This window comes from Endocarpon pusillum, assembly GCF_000464535.1.
Source record: "Endocarpon pusillum Z07020 unplaced genomic scaffold scaffold189, whole genome shotgun sequence".
Lineage (NCBI taxonomy): Eukaryota > Fungi > Ascomycota > Eurotiomycetes > Verrucariales > Verrucariaceae > Endocarpon > Endocarpon pusillum.
The window spans coordinates 49,980-67,427 of NW_006916093.1; the positions used below are offsets into that span (position 1 = coordinate 49,980).

Consider the following 17,448-nt stretch of genomic DNA (forward strand, 5'->3'; position numbering starts at 1 on the left):
GGGAAGGCGAGGAGGGGAGAGGAGAAGATGACGAAGAAAATGCCGCAGCAGGAGGCCAGGAAGCTGCTCTTCCGCGACGGCGTGCTGGTGCATCGGAGTGAGCCGGAGATTAAGACGCATACTTCGTATCTGGTCTTTGCGGTGTTGCCGGTCGAGTGGTCGGAGCGGGAGGAGGAGGAGGCGAGGGAGAAGTGGGCGGCGGGACGAAGGGATGGGGAGGCGGAGGTCGGGATGGGGAAGGGGAAGGCGACTAAGAGTCTGAGGCAGGCTAAGCGCGAGGCGAGGCTGAAGGCGAGGGCGGAGGGAGAGACGAAAGAAAAGGAAGGGGTCATGCAGGCTGCGATTGCGGAGCCGGAGGAGGTACCGGCTGAAGGTGGCGGTGGTGCCGTGGGAGAAGAGGATGACAGTATGAATATAGAATCCTGACAGAACACTTCATGCTGTTACTACGACTACATGTCATACTGTGACGCAACCCCGTTCTCGGCGTCAGCGTTGCCTGTCCACTACAATTGGTGACAGCAGCCGGGAGTCACCACAGCCCCCATATCCCATGGAAGAACCGTTCAGTGGCTTGCTCCTGGATACAATGAGTGATGAGCCAATAACCAAATCCCATTTAACCCACAAATATTTAGATTCGGCAGTTTCCCAAACTCAGCACATTGGGTCCAGTAGAGGTGTACGTCCGCCTTAATCCCAACGACGGTATAATTGTAAATGAGAGAGCATATGACAAATCTCTTATTCCTCCACTCGGAAGCGAATCTTCAGTAAACTGTATCTCATCATTTGTTATTATTCTTGTCACTAAACCACAATCCGCCACTCGCTGAAAATGAAAGACAGCAAGCACAGCATACAAAAGATCGGCTCGTCAAATCCTCGTTCTTCCAAGTCAAAACAGCACATACTGATTCTTGAAGGAGAAGGAGAAGCAGAAGAAGCGGTGGCGCTGGCCTCCTATACGGGAGACTTGGGGGGGCCCTTTGACGCTCCGACCTCGAAACCGAGGGAATGCGGTCGGTAAGGTTCATTTTGGGATGTCACGCGCCCAGCATGGTCTAGTATCTGAAGATCGCCTTGATTAGAGAAGTCGCTAGGTGTAGTGCTTCGCGAACTCTCGTGGCTCGGACCTGCTAGACGAGTAAGTTCGTCTAACAATGCGCGCGCGCTGGCAAGGTCAACAGGTGGAGGCCTCAGCGGCGGCTCTGGATCGTATTTAGAGTCTAGTGATCGCACCAATTGGAGTTGTGCATCATCGCGATCTTTGTCGGGGTGGTGGATACGAAAATGTCTGAGAAGCGTCGGTTAGCATGGAGCCCAGTAAATCTCTACCAAATCGAACAATCACACACCTCATCAGATTATCTGCTCGTGGATACCGATGCTGTTGGTCCGCGCAAAATGGACATGTGTATCCGCGCGACTCATGTACACGTCCGTGCCGGATCATATCATTCTTTCTCTTGAACCCTTTACCACCAGCTGCACGAGGACAGCCTTTCACAGGGCAGTAGTGTGGGGCCGGCTGGCTGTGCACGTTTACATGGGCGTCCAGAAGATATTGTGTCTGGAAGGGAAAGGCAGTACATCCAGGATGCGTGCATTTGAAGGTCGATGCTGCCGAGGGGTCTGAAAAAGCCTCCGGCGTGCTCACAGTTTCAGGCGTCTGTGCTCGGTTCAGATTTCTATTCAACGTCTCGGCAATCGATCGCAACTCTGCTAAGGTATGGTCTGACTGGAGAGATGTACTTGAATGCTGTGCTAGAGTAGCTGTGAGAGAGGGCAGCGACCGCAGAGTTCTAAGGTCTCGTTGGAAGTCAGTGAGCGACGTGCTTTGGTCTCCTTGGTCATGTAATAGCGTATCCTCCAGAGCCTTTTGCGAACCTGGGTCTGAAATGCCAGTCTGGCTGTCATGGTCGTAATCTGTCTGATGAGCGGCTTCTGGGTTCTCGGCTTCTCCGACAGCATGCTTTGTTGCAGGCTTCATGGATGTAAGCTTTCCGGTGGTCTCTTGGTGACCTGGGAAGGAATTCTCTTGGGTCATGACAGGATACAGATCGTGGAGAAGGATGTCGCCTGGCTCTGGGCTCAGTGAAGGGGACAGTTCGCCAGTAGGCGACGCTATGGTGGATTGCGATTTGCGCGCTGGAGAGTCAACTTCAGCGGCGACATCTTTGAGTGCCTCGTCAATTGTTGTGTCATCGTCATAATCTGTCTCGATCTCATCCTCGGTCACGGGACGTTCTGGTTGTTCCGTCATGGCATCAGATGCAACAGCTTCATCCTGTCCACCTAACCTAGCCGTCTCGTCCACACCTAATTGAAATACCTCCGACTCACTCGTCTCCTGCTTCAGAAGTCTAGCTGAAAGACTGACAACGGAGTCAGCTTCTCCTGTTGTAGTGTCGGCCAAACGTGCTGGGTTTGTCTCAACTTCGGCTCTGGAAAACACAGCAACTTTGGCATCTTCTGATATGCTGCCAGTGCTATCGGAGGCATCCGTGTCGCTTGACCCGTCCGATCCATCCCAAAAGTCATGTGGCCGTGGCATTACAAACAAGGCAATTTCTTCCATCTCACCACCTATGTGACGACGCAGCCCATCGTTTACTGGATATTCTTTCCCGCAGAGCTTGCAGCCAGCCTTGTGGCGTCCATCTTGCTGTTTTGCCAATGCCTTCGTCAGTGTTTCTAACTGGTCCTGCGTGAGTTGAGTTTGGTGTTGACCAATCATGTGAGCTTTGAAGTCACTGCTGTTAAAGAAAAGCTCCAAACAGCCTCTTGGACATTCCCAGTAGGTTCGGTGCACATCAAGCTCATGTTGGAACCAATCTCGGCGACGACGGAACATTCTGGCATCTTCTGAGCAGCCTCCAAACGAACAAACGTATGGTTTGAGGTCTCGCATGACATGTCGCCTTTGGCAATATTAGTATTAGTGATCAATCCAAACTGGAAGCCGCGGCTTACTTCCAGGCACGATGAGTCTTCACGTTTCTCAAGGTCTTAAAACAATACATACATTCGAATGGCTGGTCCTCATAAAACTTCGGTGGAGGCTTCGGAACCCTTGCTTGAGTCTCGGAGCTTGGGCTCACCGTTACCGCAAACGATGTCATGGAATCAACAGAACCTTCATCATCAGATCGCGCCAAAGAGTCTAGTTCAGGAAGCAAGGACGAGTCAATTGGCCCAGTAGCGGGTCGAGTGGCTGTCTTCATCGGCTGCGACAACGAGACAGAACTCCGTGAGTCGACAGTGACTGCTTGAAACTCATTCAGCGGAGTGTCAAACACGGAGGGAACCGAGGAGAGAACGGTTGAAGGATCAGTAACATGGCTCTTGCGCGAGCGGGCAGAGGATGCAACGGCCTTCGAGGTAGGCATGGTTTGCGCAAGTGCTGATTGCAAGGCGTCATTCTTTCTTTTTTGATACCAAAGAGATGATCTGCGGCGGATGTTCATGCTACCCAACCTCCGAACAAGCGGTAGAGGCGCGCATGGAAATTTGGCTTCTACATGAGCCACATCGAAGGCTTCAGCGAACTCGTCAATCGATTGGAATATAGGGTCGGTGAGCATGTCGATGGGCATGGGGTTTGTGAAAGTGGAAGAAAGATCGTAGAGAGAATCAAGAACGTTTGTCAGTATGTCCAGCATATCGGTCACATCCTCTGGGAGAGACGGGGCATGAGCACTCTCCTGGGTCGTGTGTAGATAATCAACGTCCCAGTCGGCACCTACCGTCATGGTCAGCAAGTGCCAATCGGTCACCAGGAAGTGCTTACAGGACTGAACCGTATGCCTAAGCGTAGTTAAGAGCTCCAGAATGGCGCTGACAATGTGTGAGGAGCCTTCGAGGCGCTGCTCGAGCGAAGCTCTGCCATTGCTGGCAATTCTGTTCTCCTCAATCCACACCCTTAGTCGACCGAGCTGCTCATACCAAGGAAGGACCACTGCATCTTCCCACAGCGGCTCCAACCTTCGGATGAATGAGGAGAGCTTGTCACAACATCCTAAGATCTCTTCATCAATGCTTCCCATTTCATTCAAATACGCATATCTGGATCTTTGAGAAGTACAAAGGCGATGTAGCTTCGGTTCCGTCAGATCAAGGAGGCAGATTTCAGATTCAGCCTTGGGGCCATGCAGCCTTGTGCTTGTGGCTCATGTGCCACCTTCGCTTGCTGTCCCTCCTATTACGTGCTGCGCCATCCTTCGCACACATGGAACTCCATTCATAAACAGCTTCGATGAGGTCGACCTCGTGATGGAATGTTCATTCGTTAGATCTAAGAGATGCTGACCGGCATCGAGACTGTGGGCCTGGTTTTGGCGAGTTTCCCGCTCCTGATTGCTGCTTTAGACCACTACAAAGCTGGCCTCGAGCCATTTCAGACCTATAGTCACTACAAATTACGACTGATTGAGTTGAAAGGCGACCTTGCTTTCCATCGCGCAAAATTCCTACAATCTTTAACCTTGCTCCTAAACCGATGTGTACAGCCCAAAGTTCTGGGCCAGCTACTAGGCGATCCTGGCGGCGCCCAATGGAAGGAACCAGATCTGGCAGCGCGGCTGTCCAAATGTCTGGGGAGCTTTGACTTCTCCGTCTTCATGGACATAGTCAGTGGCTTCAAGGCTACTCTGGACGAGCTCTACACAAAGCTGGACGTTGATCAGGACGGCCAAGTGCAACTCCCCCTGCCGTTGCAGCTACCAAGACTGATTGTCCGTGTAGCCCAAGTGGTCAGACAAAGATGCTTTCGAGCGAGCATTCCATCGAATACGCTTCTCCTTCCTCCATCGCGACAAGATCAAAGAACTCAAAAAGCGTCTCAAAGACAAGAACAAGCAATTGAGCAGCATTGCCAAGTCAAGTGTGGCCCTTGCACCATACTGTGAACGACGCGCCGTGCTTGAGGAAGATGTGGACCGCTTCCGGGAGCATGTGTCACATCTTGACAGTTCTCTGAAATCCGCTCCCTGGGGATGTCATTGTGTGATCCCGCATAACGCGAGTCTGCGGGTGGGTAATCCAACGCATTCTAGCACAACCGGCACTGAAAGCACATGCTGTCAGCGGCAATCTGACTGCCGTGGACTTGATGTTTTGTTCTCGTTTCATGATCACGGAAGCTTCGCCGCATCTCCGCCACGGTGGAACTGGCACGAGACTCATTTTGAACCTGAGACTTTCGTCCCTACCTCAACATGCTCCCAGGTCGACGGGGCTGGCGGTAGCGGTGACAGCTTGGCTTCTACGTCTCATCCAACGTATACGAAGGGCAACCAAAAAGAAGGGTAGGTCAAGGCTTTTCCACCACTTCGGTGTCATAACTAGATTACGTTCGCTGATATAGCTGCTCAACGAATTTCAGGCCACTTTCAGGGCCCAACAAGCTGAAAAAGCGTAAGCAAGTGCACTGGCCGACTTCCAGTGCCGCGCAAACACCGCCACCAACCCCTAGTCGTCCTCAAGCGATGCGGGAGATTCGGGAGCTTTGTTTGCAACTCACGTCGGTTCAGGAAGGAGCGCCGCCGCTTGGTTTTTTACCCCTTGACCCGCCTTTACGCTTTGTGGTGTACCCTGTGAAGCGCCATCCACGTCCTCTTGTCTCCTCTACCGATGATATGGTGAACCTTGAAGACCTTTTGGAGCGAAAGTTTGCGCCTCACAATCCAACCAAGATACAGGGAAAGCTCTTACTAGTCCACAAGAAAATCGAAATGCCTGATCGACTATATCTCGCCTATGTCCTGTCGTGGATATTTCTTCGACTGTATGGAACCTCTTTTCTAGACAGCGCTTGGGGTCTCAAAGACGTGCAGTTCCTACGCCGTCTGGATGGCACCAGAGATCCAGCGCTGATGGAGCCATTTGTATCGAAGTCCTTTCACTCTTCCCAGCATCACTACCCAACCAGCTCCCTCCCTACCCCTCCTGAGTCAGATGCCTCCTCAAGCTCTTCCAACACGAGCACGGCTTCCAGCACGAGCACGGCCTCAAGATTGACCCTTGATCCAACAGCCCAAGAGGCTACACCCCATACAGTTCGAAACCTGCGCAATCGCAACCACGGCGTATTCATCCTCGGAGTTTCCCTTGTCGAAGTCTTCTTCCACAAGCGACTCCATGAGATGTACGTACCCGCAGATCTCGACTCCAACGGAAAAGAGACCGAGGAAACTCCTTATCTTGCCCTGGAGAGGCTCATCTACAAGATCCGTCAAAAGGCTGGAGATCGATACGGCAACGCAGTCCGTCGGTGTGTTCGGTGCGAGTTTGATCAGTGGTACGATGACATCAATTGTGCCGACTTTCGACAAGCATTCTATCAAAAGGTTGTCGTGCCTTTGGAGGAGAACTGGAGAACGTTCACTGGTAGACCTGCTCTGCCCTGATCATAGCAGATTTGCCATCTCTACGCTTTCACAACGTCTAGGGAGTCAGCATGACGTTTTACCGGATCAATCGTGTAGTCTGGTCTATGACGTCGGTATTTGAATAGTCAAATTTAGTGAAAGAGAGACAGGTGTGAAGGAGCCGAGCCGAGATGAGACGAGAAGATCGCGACCATCAAGAGAGAGAGGCGAGGAATCACATCCGATTATCAAATGTCATGACCAGTCTCTGTAAACCATTGGAAGTACAGCTGATGCCGGAAGACTACTAGGAGGAGACAAAGACGAGCACTTCCCAAACCACAGAGTTGTCCTGGACAATATGTAATGTGCAATCATCCATGGTCCGGGGGATTTCATCCGTACCGATTGTACTGCAGTGTGTTCCTTTCGAATCAAATTAAGTCAAATAAACCAAATCAAATGCTTGGCAAGTAGATCAAATCCGTGATTTCCCCTAAATGGGTTGTCTGAACGCATTCCGGAAAAGGTTGCGCGGGACTGAGATTGAGCCACGTGGTTAGGTGTTGGGGTTTTAGTCAATAGGGGATACACCAATTAAGTATGGTTCGAAACCCATGAGCGCTGTTTTTTTGATGGAGTGATTGATGTGGCCCTTTTCTATGTTATACAGAAACTAAATCCAAAATCCAAAAAAAATCCAAAAACCTTGGGACTCCCAAACCACCAGCCACATTATTTTTGTGGTGATGGGTTGGGGAGTCCAGGAGAAACCCTCCTAAGGAGGATTTTTTGTTGTCCGATGTGTTAATGAGCAATGTTGCCACTGTTAACACTGTTGGTACCTACGAGCCACACAGATCCGGGTACGATTCCGGCTATGATCTGCTATTGTGACAACTTGGACAGTGCTAACCAACTACACCATGGGCCCAGAAGTTGAAAGTGGGTGTCGAATAATAAAATATAACGCTTTTGTGTTTTGTATTTTGGGTTGAAGTGGAACACTGCTGATGTGTGTTAAGCCCTTGGGTAGTGGGACAAGACTTACTAAGTAGTACTAGTACTAAGTACTAGTAGCCGCTATATTTGGATTTCTTGGCATGAGACTGTACTACTCGTACTAACTTAGTCCTACTACTTATTGTTCACCACGTAATGAAAATTTTTCACCATCAATGAAACGGTCGCAGCCACAGAACTGTTATTTCGCGGGAATCTATAGCGTTTTCTGGTCTTGCCTTCCTCCTTGTATCTTGAATGTCCGACTGCTCAAAGCCTCTCCAAGACCCTCACAGCTGCCTCTGCCGTGGCTTTAGCGCTCTGTGGATTCATACCTGTCACAACCCTGTCATCGGCGACGTGGAAATCGTCCCACACTCCGTCTGATCGGACGTCTGTGTAAAATCGTCAGCGAATCTTCATTTCCGCTGCAGCCAAACCAAAGGGATCAACAGCAGGGTATGGTTGACAGGTTGGTACATTTAGCTCCTAATTTCTCGGCCCATTCATCGATGAGCGGCTCATTCCAGTTTCGGAGGGCATCCATGACGTGCATGTCGTACTCCGCTTGCGTCGTGAAGCCGGTAATGGTCCTGCCGTTGACAATGGACTTGCTCGTTGTGGGGTCGATAATGCCTGGATAGATCGCAGGCCCGTGGCACCTGCGCAGAGCGTGTCAGATCGTCCGGTTGGACTAATGCCATATACCATGGTTCTACTATGCCAAAGGCACTTACACAGCTGATACAACCCCGCCTTGCGTCCAGACATCCGTAGCTATTTTTTGCAACCCTTTTGCGTGAGGATAGTCGATCAACGCGGCGTGGCCGGCGCTGGCGAAAAAGACACCGTACTACTAAAACGTCAGCCGCATCCACCCAGATACATTCACTGGCCAACAGCGCGGGTTAGAAAGCCCACCTTCTTTCCATCAATGCTGTGAACGTCCGGCATGTTGTCCAACTTCGTCCTGAACTCGCCATTCGTATCTTCCCACTGCTTCTTGTCTTCGCCATTCAAGAAGCTTTCCTGCTGACTCAACCAATCTGGCACGTAAGTACCTTTCTCGGAAACGAGGTCCACCTCGAAGCCGGCCTCCTTGAATACTTGGAAGGGATGAAGCGCTTCCGAAATGAACAGGCCTGTGGGATGGCCGTCGTGGAGCGGTGCTGTAGCAGACGTGATTGCGATAACGGCACGGCGTGGAGGGGACATTCTGCACTGTTTTCAGAGAACTCAAGGAAAATTTTGATTAAAATGTGATATACCGGTCAATTTTGCACGGAGGAAGCGGTTAGGGAAGAATCATGGGAAATGAGTGAGTGCTCGTATTTATAGCCAAATGTAAAATTGCGATCTCGATGCTGACCAAGTAGGGCGTGAGATATCGGGAATAGCCACGCAGAAAGATAAGGTAGTGCTCGTATACACTGCCCCATTATGTGGATAGTTTTCGATGCACCACTGTCAGTTCAAGCGGTGGTGCACATGGAATGGAATGGAGGAAAGGTCCCGCCCCAACTTCCGGAGGGACGGATGTTCTCCGTGCCAAGAGCGGGGAGTTCCCGTTGCGCTGTTAATAATAATGCAATGAAAGCTGACAAATTATGAGCGGATATTTTGAGCGGATCGCACCCGTCGAGGAATCTCATCATCATCCTGCTGTGGGTAACATGCCGATGTTAAGCCAGCAACCTCAACGCTTGCCCAAGACAAGATCACGGATCAGCGCCGCTTGTGTCCGATGCCAGAAACGGAAGATCCGGGTGAGTCCTTGCATGCATAGCCTTTTAACCCCCATGTATCGGAAATACCTGTGCGCTGAATGATGACGATTTGTCAGTGTGACGCAGCGCTACCTGCCTGCAGCGCTTGTAAAAAAGCAGGTGCAAATTGTGTGGGCGGAGGAAAATTGCGCGAGATCCCGCACAGGTCAGGCGTTGTATGATGTGCGTAAGCTGACAGTGTTATTGATTGCCAACTTCTAGCTACGTCAACCGCCTAGAGGCGAGGCTTCAATGGTTAGAGTCGATCGTCCGTAAAAACCTTCCAAGCATTGATCTGAATCGCGAACCGACCGATCAATCCGATGATCTAATGAATTATGGACCCCACGATCTCGAAGCAACCGCTTCTCAGGACAGTGGAACACACAAGAACTCCCCTCAGGATGATGACTCACTCCTTGAAATCACCGAGCAGGTTGGACTGGTCTCGGTGTCTACGGGAGCGGATTTACGATACCTAGGTCCCTCCAGCGGACTGTTCTTCACTAGATTTGTCTTGACAGGAGTTGGACGAAGAATACAAGCTAAAGAGTTGTCGCCATCGGATTCCATGCACGGCGTCCCCTTGATACCTATAGACCTACTCGAAGTTCAACCCAGCGAGTTGCCTTCGGCACAGAAGCACGCAATATGGCTATCAGAGTCATATTTTGAGACCGTTCACCTACAATATCCCTTCCTTCACGAAGCAACTCACCTGGAAACCATTCGGAGAATGTACGATGATATTGAAGTCGGACCAGCGGCCGAATTTCAGGTTTTTATGGTTCTCGCTATCGCTGCTACGATCCTCTCCCGTCAAGCAAAGGTGCAGCTATCTGCGGAAGGCTATTGTGCTTCCGCAATGAGTCGAATCGATGGCATTTTCCAGAAAGCATCTCTCACAGGGGTTCAATGCATTTTACTTCTGCAGATGTATACCCTCTACAACGCATCTTCTGGCTTGAGCTTGTGGACTCTTCATTACCATTGTCTTGCGTGGCTGATCGAGCTTGGTCTGCAGCGTAGTATACAAGTGAGCGGGCTTTCACATCTTGAGCAAGAGATGCGAACCAGAGTCTTCTGGTGTACGTACATCATGGACCGTGTTCTGTGCACTCTCATGGGAAGACCACTCGGAATCATGGATGAGCAATGCGATCTAAGAGTAAGTGATGTAAACCTATGGAAGCACAGTGAGCCAATCTTATTTTTGCAGTTCCCACTAGATGTTAATGACGATGATCTTGGGTCGAACCGACAAACATCGGGGCAAACAAATGAATCTCTTACGAAGATGTCCTCCGCAATCCATCTCTGCAAGCTAGCGACATTAAACTCCGAGATCAAGTGCGTCTTGTATTGTGTGGATCGAGTATACCCGCCTTACACAACACCAGCGGTTACCGATCTTGTAAAATGGAAAGAGAACATGCTCGGCCGACTCCATCAGTGGAAGGAGGACATTCCACAACATCCACAAGGCAACCCACGATACGGCACTAACCTCATATGTGAGATAAAGTACCACGAGCTCGTTATGCTCCTTTGCCGACCGAACCCTCGTTTGCAGCACCCCTCGAAAATGTCTCTTCGGGAATGCTTTTCCAGTGCCATAGAATGCAGCACTCTCTACCATAAGCTTTATGCAACAAGTACACTACAATACAGCTGGCTCAGCATCAATTCCCTGTTCTTGTGTGTAATCATCATGTTTTACTGTGTCTGGGCACCGAACGGCGTTGCCGATGAGGTGGATTTCGAGACTTTAGCGCGAGCGCTGAGATTCACCTCTGACGTTCTTAGTGTTACCGGGGAATACTGGCCAGCGGCGAAGAGAAGCCGCGACGTACTGGATCGCGTCTCAACGGCGACACTGCGACGCTTCACTCAGAAAAACAAAGAAAATGCCCAGACTGACAGAGGATCGTCAGGAGCACAAATTGCGGTTAACAGCTCGTCGACTTCGGACCTAGGACAGATAGTGGATATGTTTGATGCGAATACAGTCTCCGACACCTTACCGGGGCTCCAAAACGGGAACGGAGGCACTGGGAACAGTACCTTTCCTCCCTTCTACACCGAGCAAGCCGACGCTTTGATGAGCACTGATATACTGTCATACTTCATGGGTTCTCAGGGAAATATGAACATCAACAATTTCGAGACATTCGGGGACTACCAACCAGACATGAACGGGGTCATGCAGAATTTCTTCGAGGATGGCTTCCGTGATTTTGATCACGGCCTGCAGGATCACGGATAAGTTGAATTGGGGAAGTTTGGAAACATGCTTTGGTCTAGTAACTTTGGCTCACCGGCTTTCAGGAATATGAAAGTTGTGTTGATAATGCTGGTTTGCGTGCCGAATTTCCTCGATAGTCGGACATAAGATTTTTTTTACCCTAGTTCCAGTTACGGCCTCCATCCTGAGCGGCACTGCTTTAACCTGAGCCGAGACTGAGCGCCCCTGAGCAGCCTTGAGCAAAGGCTGAGCAGGTGACTGAGAAGCTGGCAAAACCTGGTTCTGGTCTAACTAGGGCCTGCTTTTGGGCTCTTGTATTTGGCTATGATTACTTACTTTATTCTATCAGTATTTTAGCTAAGCCTGCTGCCTAGAGTCAGCCGCTTCCTTTGAGATCCTTCTACTTATAGTTAATGTAGTGCACCTGTGTGCCAGATGCGTATGAAGGCGACAATCCGTCTGAAGTCAGTGCATGAGTGGAGTGTGTCTATTCTCTATCTGCCTCTGAGGCGACTAAGTGCCTCTGAGGCGACTAACTAACTAACTACTACTAACATTTGGCAGTCGCCTTTGAGGCGCATCTGCTGAGGCGTCTTGGTCAGGGCATGCCATGGGCATGACAGTTAACTTATAGAAAGTGAATTAAGGTAAAACTAAAGACTTCTGTCATGCGCCTGCCGTACGCCTGCCGTGCGCCTGCCATGCGCCCGCAGCACGCCAAATAGAGGCCATATAAGCGTCTGCAGAAGATAGATAGAATCAACACACTTCCATAGCAATTTCAGCGTCTTTTCTACGCCTTTTTTGCGTCTTTTCTTCGCCTCTTTCTGTTAGGCCGTGGCCGTCTAACATATTGGTAGCTTTGTTATTTCTATTGATTTGCTACAGCCATTTCAATAGAACGATTCAGTAGCCGTGGTGCGACTGTTGCCCTTTATTCAAATCCAAAGCATTTGAACGTCAATTTGGCATAAAATGACCTTTTTACAGCCTCTGGCAGCCGTAGAGCCACTATTGCCTGTTTGTACGACTTTTACAGACCTCTGAACGCCGTAAAGCAATTAGTGCCAGCTTTGCGTCTTCTCTTCCTCTTCTACCTCTTAATTGGCCTCGAATTAGTAGCATTAGGCCGCCTCTTTCTCCTCTTTCTTAATTAGCATCAGATTAGTAGCATTCAGACGTTAAATAGATACAGAAAAACCCTCCTTTAAATCCTTTCTTCAAATCCTCTTCTTCTTCTCTGTGTACAACTTCTGTAGCTCTCTAGCAGCTGTAGTGCAACTAGTATTAGCCTTGTAAGAATCTACATCCTCCTCTTCCTCTTTTACATCCAATTAGCGCTTGTTTTAGCAGCACTCAACGTCAAACAGACGCAGAAACCCTCCTCTGAATTCTCCTCTTCTTTTACATCAAAATAACGGCTATTTCATCAGCACTCAACATTAAATAAACGCAGGAAGCCTCCTCCTCTTCTTTCTCCTCCTCTTCTTTCTCCTCCTCTTCTATACTAATTAGCATCAATTCAGTAGTATCTACACATCTCTCTAACGCCTTACACTCTTCTATATCCAATTAGCACTAAATAAGCAGTATTTGGCTGTCAATTAGCGCAAAACCCTTTATAATCTATATCTTCGTTTCAACAGTATTCGATAGGGAAAATCAATGAGGGCATTGAGCTTTTTTCGAAGGGGGCAAGCTGTCATGCGCCTGCCGTACGCCTGCTGTGCGCCAAGGATAGGAGCAATTGACGTACAAAAGGCGCCAGATGCACATAGATAGAATTAACACACTTTCATCACACAATTTCAGCGCCCTTTTGACGTCTTTTTCTCGCCTCTTTCTGTTAGGCCGTGGCCGTCTAACAACTTCTTCATATTAATATTATAATCTAAGGCTAAATGGTTTATCTCTTTTATGCCACTCAGTAATATTTATTCTTTAGGTAATAATTAGTACCACCAGGGGGCGTCAGAATTCATTGCACCACAATTTGCGCCGAAATTTAGCCGAATTGAGTAAACAGCTTATCAACGTTTCTTACACAGATTCTTATGATTGATACAGCAAGATGAGTCCTCCTACTACTCCAAACAGAGCCTCAAAGCGGAAAGAAGCTGATACTGTGAATAAATCTCGTTTTTTTGAAGCTGTTGACGCACGTACGCACAAATCAATTCCCTTTATTGCTGCGCAACACAATATCCCTAAACGAACAGCTTATTACTGGCTGAATCAACGTCAAAATCAAGGATCTCCTGCTTATCGAAGAACTCGAAAGCTCTCTCAACGTCTTGGGCGCCTATCAAAACTCACAAATGAGCAAATTCATGGCCTTCTTTCTCCTTCAAATCCTACTCGAAATCAGCATTATGAGCACCAAATCGAGCATTTTCATCTTTGTTGCAGTACACGTAAACTATAGCGAAATCTCCAACAGCGTACAAATCACGCTTGACGTTACAAATCAGTACGAATCAAGCAACTCTCAAATGCTAACAAAAAGAAACGCATAGAGTATGGGAAGAAACATCAAAATAAGAGCATTGAGGACTATTGGGCTAATATCTTCTTTACAGATGAAGCTCATATAGATCCATCGGAGGTCTTTCAACAATATATTCTACGAGAGCAGGGCACTCGTTATAAGCCAGAAAATATATAAGAACTGCCTAAAAAAAAGGGTGCAAAGCTTTATATAGCAACTTGGGTCAATTAGTATTCTAAAGCTGAGAAGTTGGAGTTCTATAATGATGAAAATGATCATCTTGAGCCTCCAAAGAGACCTAGTAAGCCACGAAAAAGCAGATACGAAACAGAAGAGCAATTTAAACAGCGAATAATTGATTGGGAGGCTAATTTGCCGCATGAAGTTGAGACAAAACCAAAAGGCAATTCTATGACACAGAAGTACTACACAGAGCGTTTACTTCCTATCTATATTAAGGCTATTCAAGAGGCACGGATTTCTCGAAATCAAGACGCTATTTTGCAAGAGGATAATGATCCTTCTCATGGCACACGGTCTGAGCTTAATGTTGCTAAACAGTGCAAGGATAGCAATTGGATTCCAGTGCTTGTTCATCCAGCACAATCGCCAGATTTGAACCCTATAGAGGCTATATGGGGTATCCTAAAACAGCGAATTCGAAGACGAAGATGGGATAATCTTGATCAGCTCAAAGAGGTCCTGCAAGACGAATGGAGCAAGATTACAATGCAGGAGGTTCGAGCGCGTATAGCTGAGATGCCCTCTCGATGCAGAACTCTAGCAAATTCGGATGGGAAGGCTATAAGGTCATCGTTGTGGTGAAAAGGCGACGATTTTGTACATAATAGGAGTAGCAATTGCTTATATCGGCTAAATTTCGGTGCAAAGTGTGGTGCAATGAATTCTGACACCCCCTGGTGGTACTCTTATGCTGCTTAGTAATCTACCTAATACTTACTCTAAGAAATTAAATTTTTTTAAGGGAACTATTAATACTTTCCTGCTACTTAATAATATATATCTCTTTAGAGAATCTATTTACTAAAGAGCTAGTAAGCCTCTGCGGTCCGTCAAGCGCATAATAATAGTCCGCTTCTACGTGGATAGTTGTCCTGAAAGTCCGCAGTTGCGCGCAAGAGGATAGTTGGCCGTTGTCTACATAAACGCTCTTTCATTCCGCGGAATTTGTATAGAAGCAGCTGCTTCCTTACAATTCGACTTGGCACTACAAGTTGACACATTCTCAACGCCATTAGTCCAGAGTTTGCCGGCTTCTGTGGAGACAAAAGATACGGAAACGAATCGAAGGTCTAACGAGATATTACGTCACTTCTACTTCCATTGCCAGAGCTACTGTAGATCGGATGTCACTAAAATTGAGACATGTGGCAGAAGACATCGGCGTTGATTGGACGAGATGCAAATGACTCAAGATGCGCATTGCATTTGAACGAGTGACACTAATCAACACATATCTTTTCTATCTTGTTCACAGTCTTCCTTCATTTTCCCCCGAGGCCGAGGTAGACAGGAATTGAAATCTTCTCCCGCCTCGGTGGCCATCGAGGTGTTGTTTTCGACGCCAGTTACTCTTTAGCTGTTGGCTGACGGAAGCAGGTGCAAACGCTAAAAAGTCTTTAGCCGGCATCCAATCAAGTGTAGGAATTGATCAGGCGCATGACTTACCCTCGAGAGCTGCAGTACCCTCCGACTCCGCGTAGAAGTTGGCACTGTGGTGAGAAGCGTCAGCATGCCAGCGCTAGAGATGTTTCGACAAGAAGGTGGGAGACAATCTGTACCCTGGCGATGCATGCGGGATTTCCGCCGAGGGAACAAGTGACGCCCTGCCGGGCATTGAGCTCGCCTCGAGCCTGGATGTCGCTGAAATCAGCCCAGACAACGTCGTCGGACTCTTGAATAGGAGATGCCACCGCAGCCAGGGGGAGCGTTAAAGCGAGGGCGGGGACTAGGGCCGTGAGGAAATGCATTTTGGAGAAGTGGTCAAAGGGGTTTGTGTTTTGTTTAAGAGTAGAAGTTGTGGAGTGATGAGTATTGTAAGGTGCGACTTTTGTGGTGATGGATAATAGAAGGGTAAAGAAAGCGGATCAGTCTACCCTTTTTATATTCGAATTCATGTCCTCCTCGGCTCTTGATTGAATCTGCCCCTCGCCATGACGAGGGTGATGATGATCGATGTTGAAGAGCGAGGCCCACTCGTGCTCAGAAGTTCAATAAAGTGTTCTGAAAGCAACGCGACACCTTCGATATTCTTGTTGGCCGTTCTCGATTCGTGATCATGGAAGATCTCTTCGATGTGCAATTGAGTATTTGGAGGCTTGCCGATCCAACATGCAACTTCTGTCCGAGGAACTTCATGCAAAGGAAGCTGCAGTATTTCGAAACTTCAGCTGCATATCCCTGAAGATTCGATGTTGCATCCTGACCCCCTCATCCAGTCAAAAATGAACGTGCAAACAATGAGTCATGGTTATGTGGTCTGGTGGGACGCCTTGAACGTTGCGTTTTTTAATGGCTGTGAAGAGGTTTGCCTGATCTTCAGCCGAGAAATCTTAGCGAGCATCATCCCTTTGGCGTAGCACTTTGCTGGATCTTCAACCGAGAAATCTGGGCGAGCGTCTTCTTTTTGGGCCGAGCCATAACAGCGACTAGGTCGTGGTAAAGACTGAGGATTACCTGTGGTAAAGTTGTAGACATGGATCATCGTGCCTGTGTAAATAGTGCTCTAATCGAGTAAGTACAGCTCTTGAAATCGAGTGATATCTCGTACTGAACTGCGGTGTAGTTGTCACTGTCTGGCAGAGATGTAATTTTCTCTTGTCGATCTAAGCCTTTTTCTATCGAGGGAGGAGAGGCTCTGTGCACCAGTTACAGACGTCCGATTACCGAACGAGCACCACGCTAGAAATCAGTTGGTCATTAAGTGGAGAAGTCTGTACTTTTCATTACCTTTGTCATGGATATCTTTATACTCGAGCTCTAACCTGTTCTGGAAGGTGTAGGCTTAGGAATAGAGTGAGCCACCGGTACCCGTCCAATGAGCAAGCCGTGTGCGGTCTTCTGCGACCGTGATTGGAGTCGCTACCGAACGTCTTGTTCAACCATCGCCAGAAAACTGGTCTTCCAATGCATACACTGTGTAAGTTGTACGACATCCATCCCAGATGTTGACGCAACGAAGTTGCCTCGATCAACGTCTATACTTGGCGCTCTCGGGAGATACTGATGGCTACTGGACCTGAAGCGCCCGAGCGTATTGTTCCATGACGATGATGCAAGAGTCCGAGATGCAGGTTTGATGAGTCTGTCTCGTTTAAGGCGGGCGTCCAAGATCCGATCGTTGCTTCCACAAATCACAACAGACAAGGCTGATCTCATCCTCCCGCCTTCCCATACAAAGGGTCTACTCGCCTAATTAAATCCTTCCCCACAGGGCTAGCCTAACAGTCGCTAGGTCTTCCTAACTCCCGCTAACCCCAGAAACTACCGTAGTAAGCGAGGATCAGCCCCTTCATGTCTCGCTAAGGCTGATCTCATCGCAAAGGGTCCACTTGC

General features: G+C 48.6%; 6 protein-coding genes across 6 annotated transcripts; 3 read left to right on the forward strand and 3 right to left on the reverse strand.

The window, feature by feature from the left end:
- Window positions 1–39: 39 nt before the first annotated feature.
- Window positions 40–426, forward strand: EPUS_02990 (uncharacterized protein; the record flags this gene model as incomplete). The annotated part of the gene is made up of 1 exon (XM_007802932.1): window positions 40–426. One exon carries the CDS (start codon window positions 40–42, stop codon window positions 424–426), a length of 387 nt encoding a protein of 128 aa, XP_007801123.1.
- A 537-nt stretch (window positions 427–963) lies between these two features.
- Window positions 964–4,049, reverse strand: EPUS_02991 (uncharacterized protein; the record flags this gene model as incomplete). Its single annotated transcript, XM_007802933.1, has 4 exons — window positions 964–1,297; window positions 1,359–2,924; window positions 2,977–3,745; window positions 3,794–4,049. 4 exons carry the CDS (start codon window positions 4,047–4,049, stop codon window positions 964–966), a joined length of 2,925 nt encoding a protein of 974 aa, XP_007801124.1.
- Window positions 4,050–4,304: 255 nt separating this feature from the next.
- Window positions 4,305–6,410, forward strand: EPUS_02992 (uncharacterized protein; the record flags this gene model as incomplete). Its single annotated transcript, XM_007802934.1, has 3 exons — window positions 4,305–4,697; window positions 4,747–5,309; window positions 5,387–6,410. 3 exons carry the CDS (start codon window positions 4,305–4,307, stop codon window positions 6,408–6,410), a joined length of 1,980 nt encoding a protein of 659 aa, XP_007801125.1.
- A 1,233-nt stretch (window positions 6,411–7,643) lies between these two features.
- On the reverse strand, window positions 7,644–8,588 carry EPUS_02993 (uncharacterized protein; the record flags this gene model as incomplete). Its single annotated transcript, XM_007802935.1, has 4 exons — window positions 7,644–7,768; window positions 7,854–8,035; window positions 8,111–8,226; window positions 8,295–8,588. The coding sequence occupies 4 exons, from the start codon at window positions 8,586–8,588 to the stop codon at window positions 7,644–7,646; spliced, it is 717 nt and encodes a 238-aa protein (XP_007801126.1).
- A 392-nt stretch (window positions 8,589–8,980) lies between these two features.
- Window positions 8,981–11,405, forward strand: EPUS_02994 (uncharacterized protein; the record flags this gene model as incomplete). Its single annotated transcript, XM_007802936.1, has 4 exons — window positions 8,981–9,139; window positions 9,217–9,305; window positions 9,362–10,307; window positions 10,359–11,405. 4 exons carry the CDS (start codon window positions 8,981–8,983, stop codon window positions 11,403–11,405), a joined length of 2,241 nt encoding a protein of 746 aa, XP_007801127.1.
- Window positions 11,406–15,461: 4,056 nt separating this feature from the next.
- On the reverse strand, window positions 15,462–15,863 carry EPUS_02995 (uncharacterized protein; the record flags this gene model as incomplete). Its single annotated transcript, XM_007802937.1, has 3 exons — window positions 15,462–15,501; window positions 15,562–15,605; window positions 15,675–15,863. The coding sequence occupies 3 exons, from the start codon at window positions 15,861–15,863 to the stop codon at window positions 15,462–15,464; spliced, it is 273 nt and encodes a 90-aa protein (XP_007801128.1).
- Window positions 15,864–17,448: the final 1,585 nt, after the last annotated feature.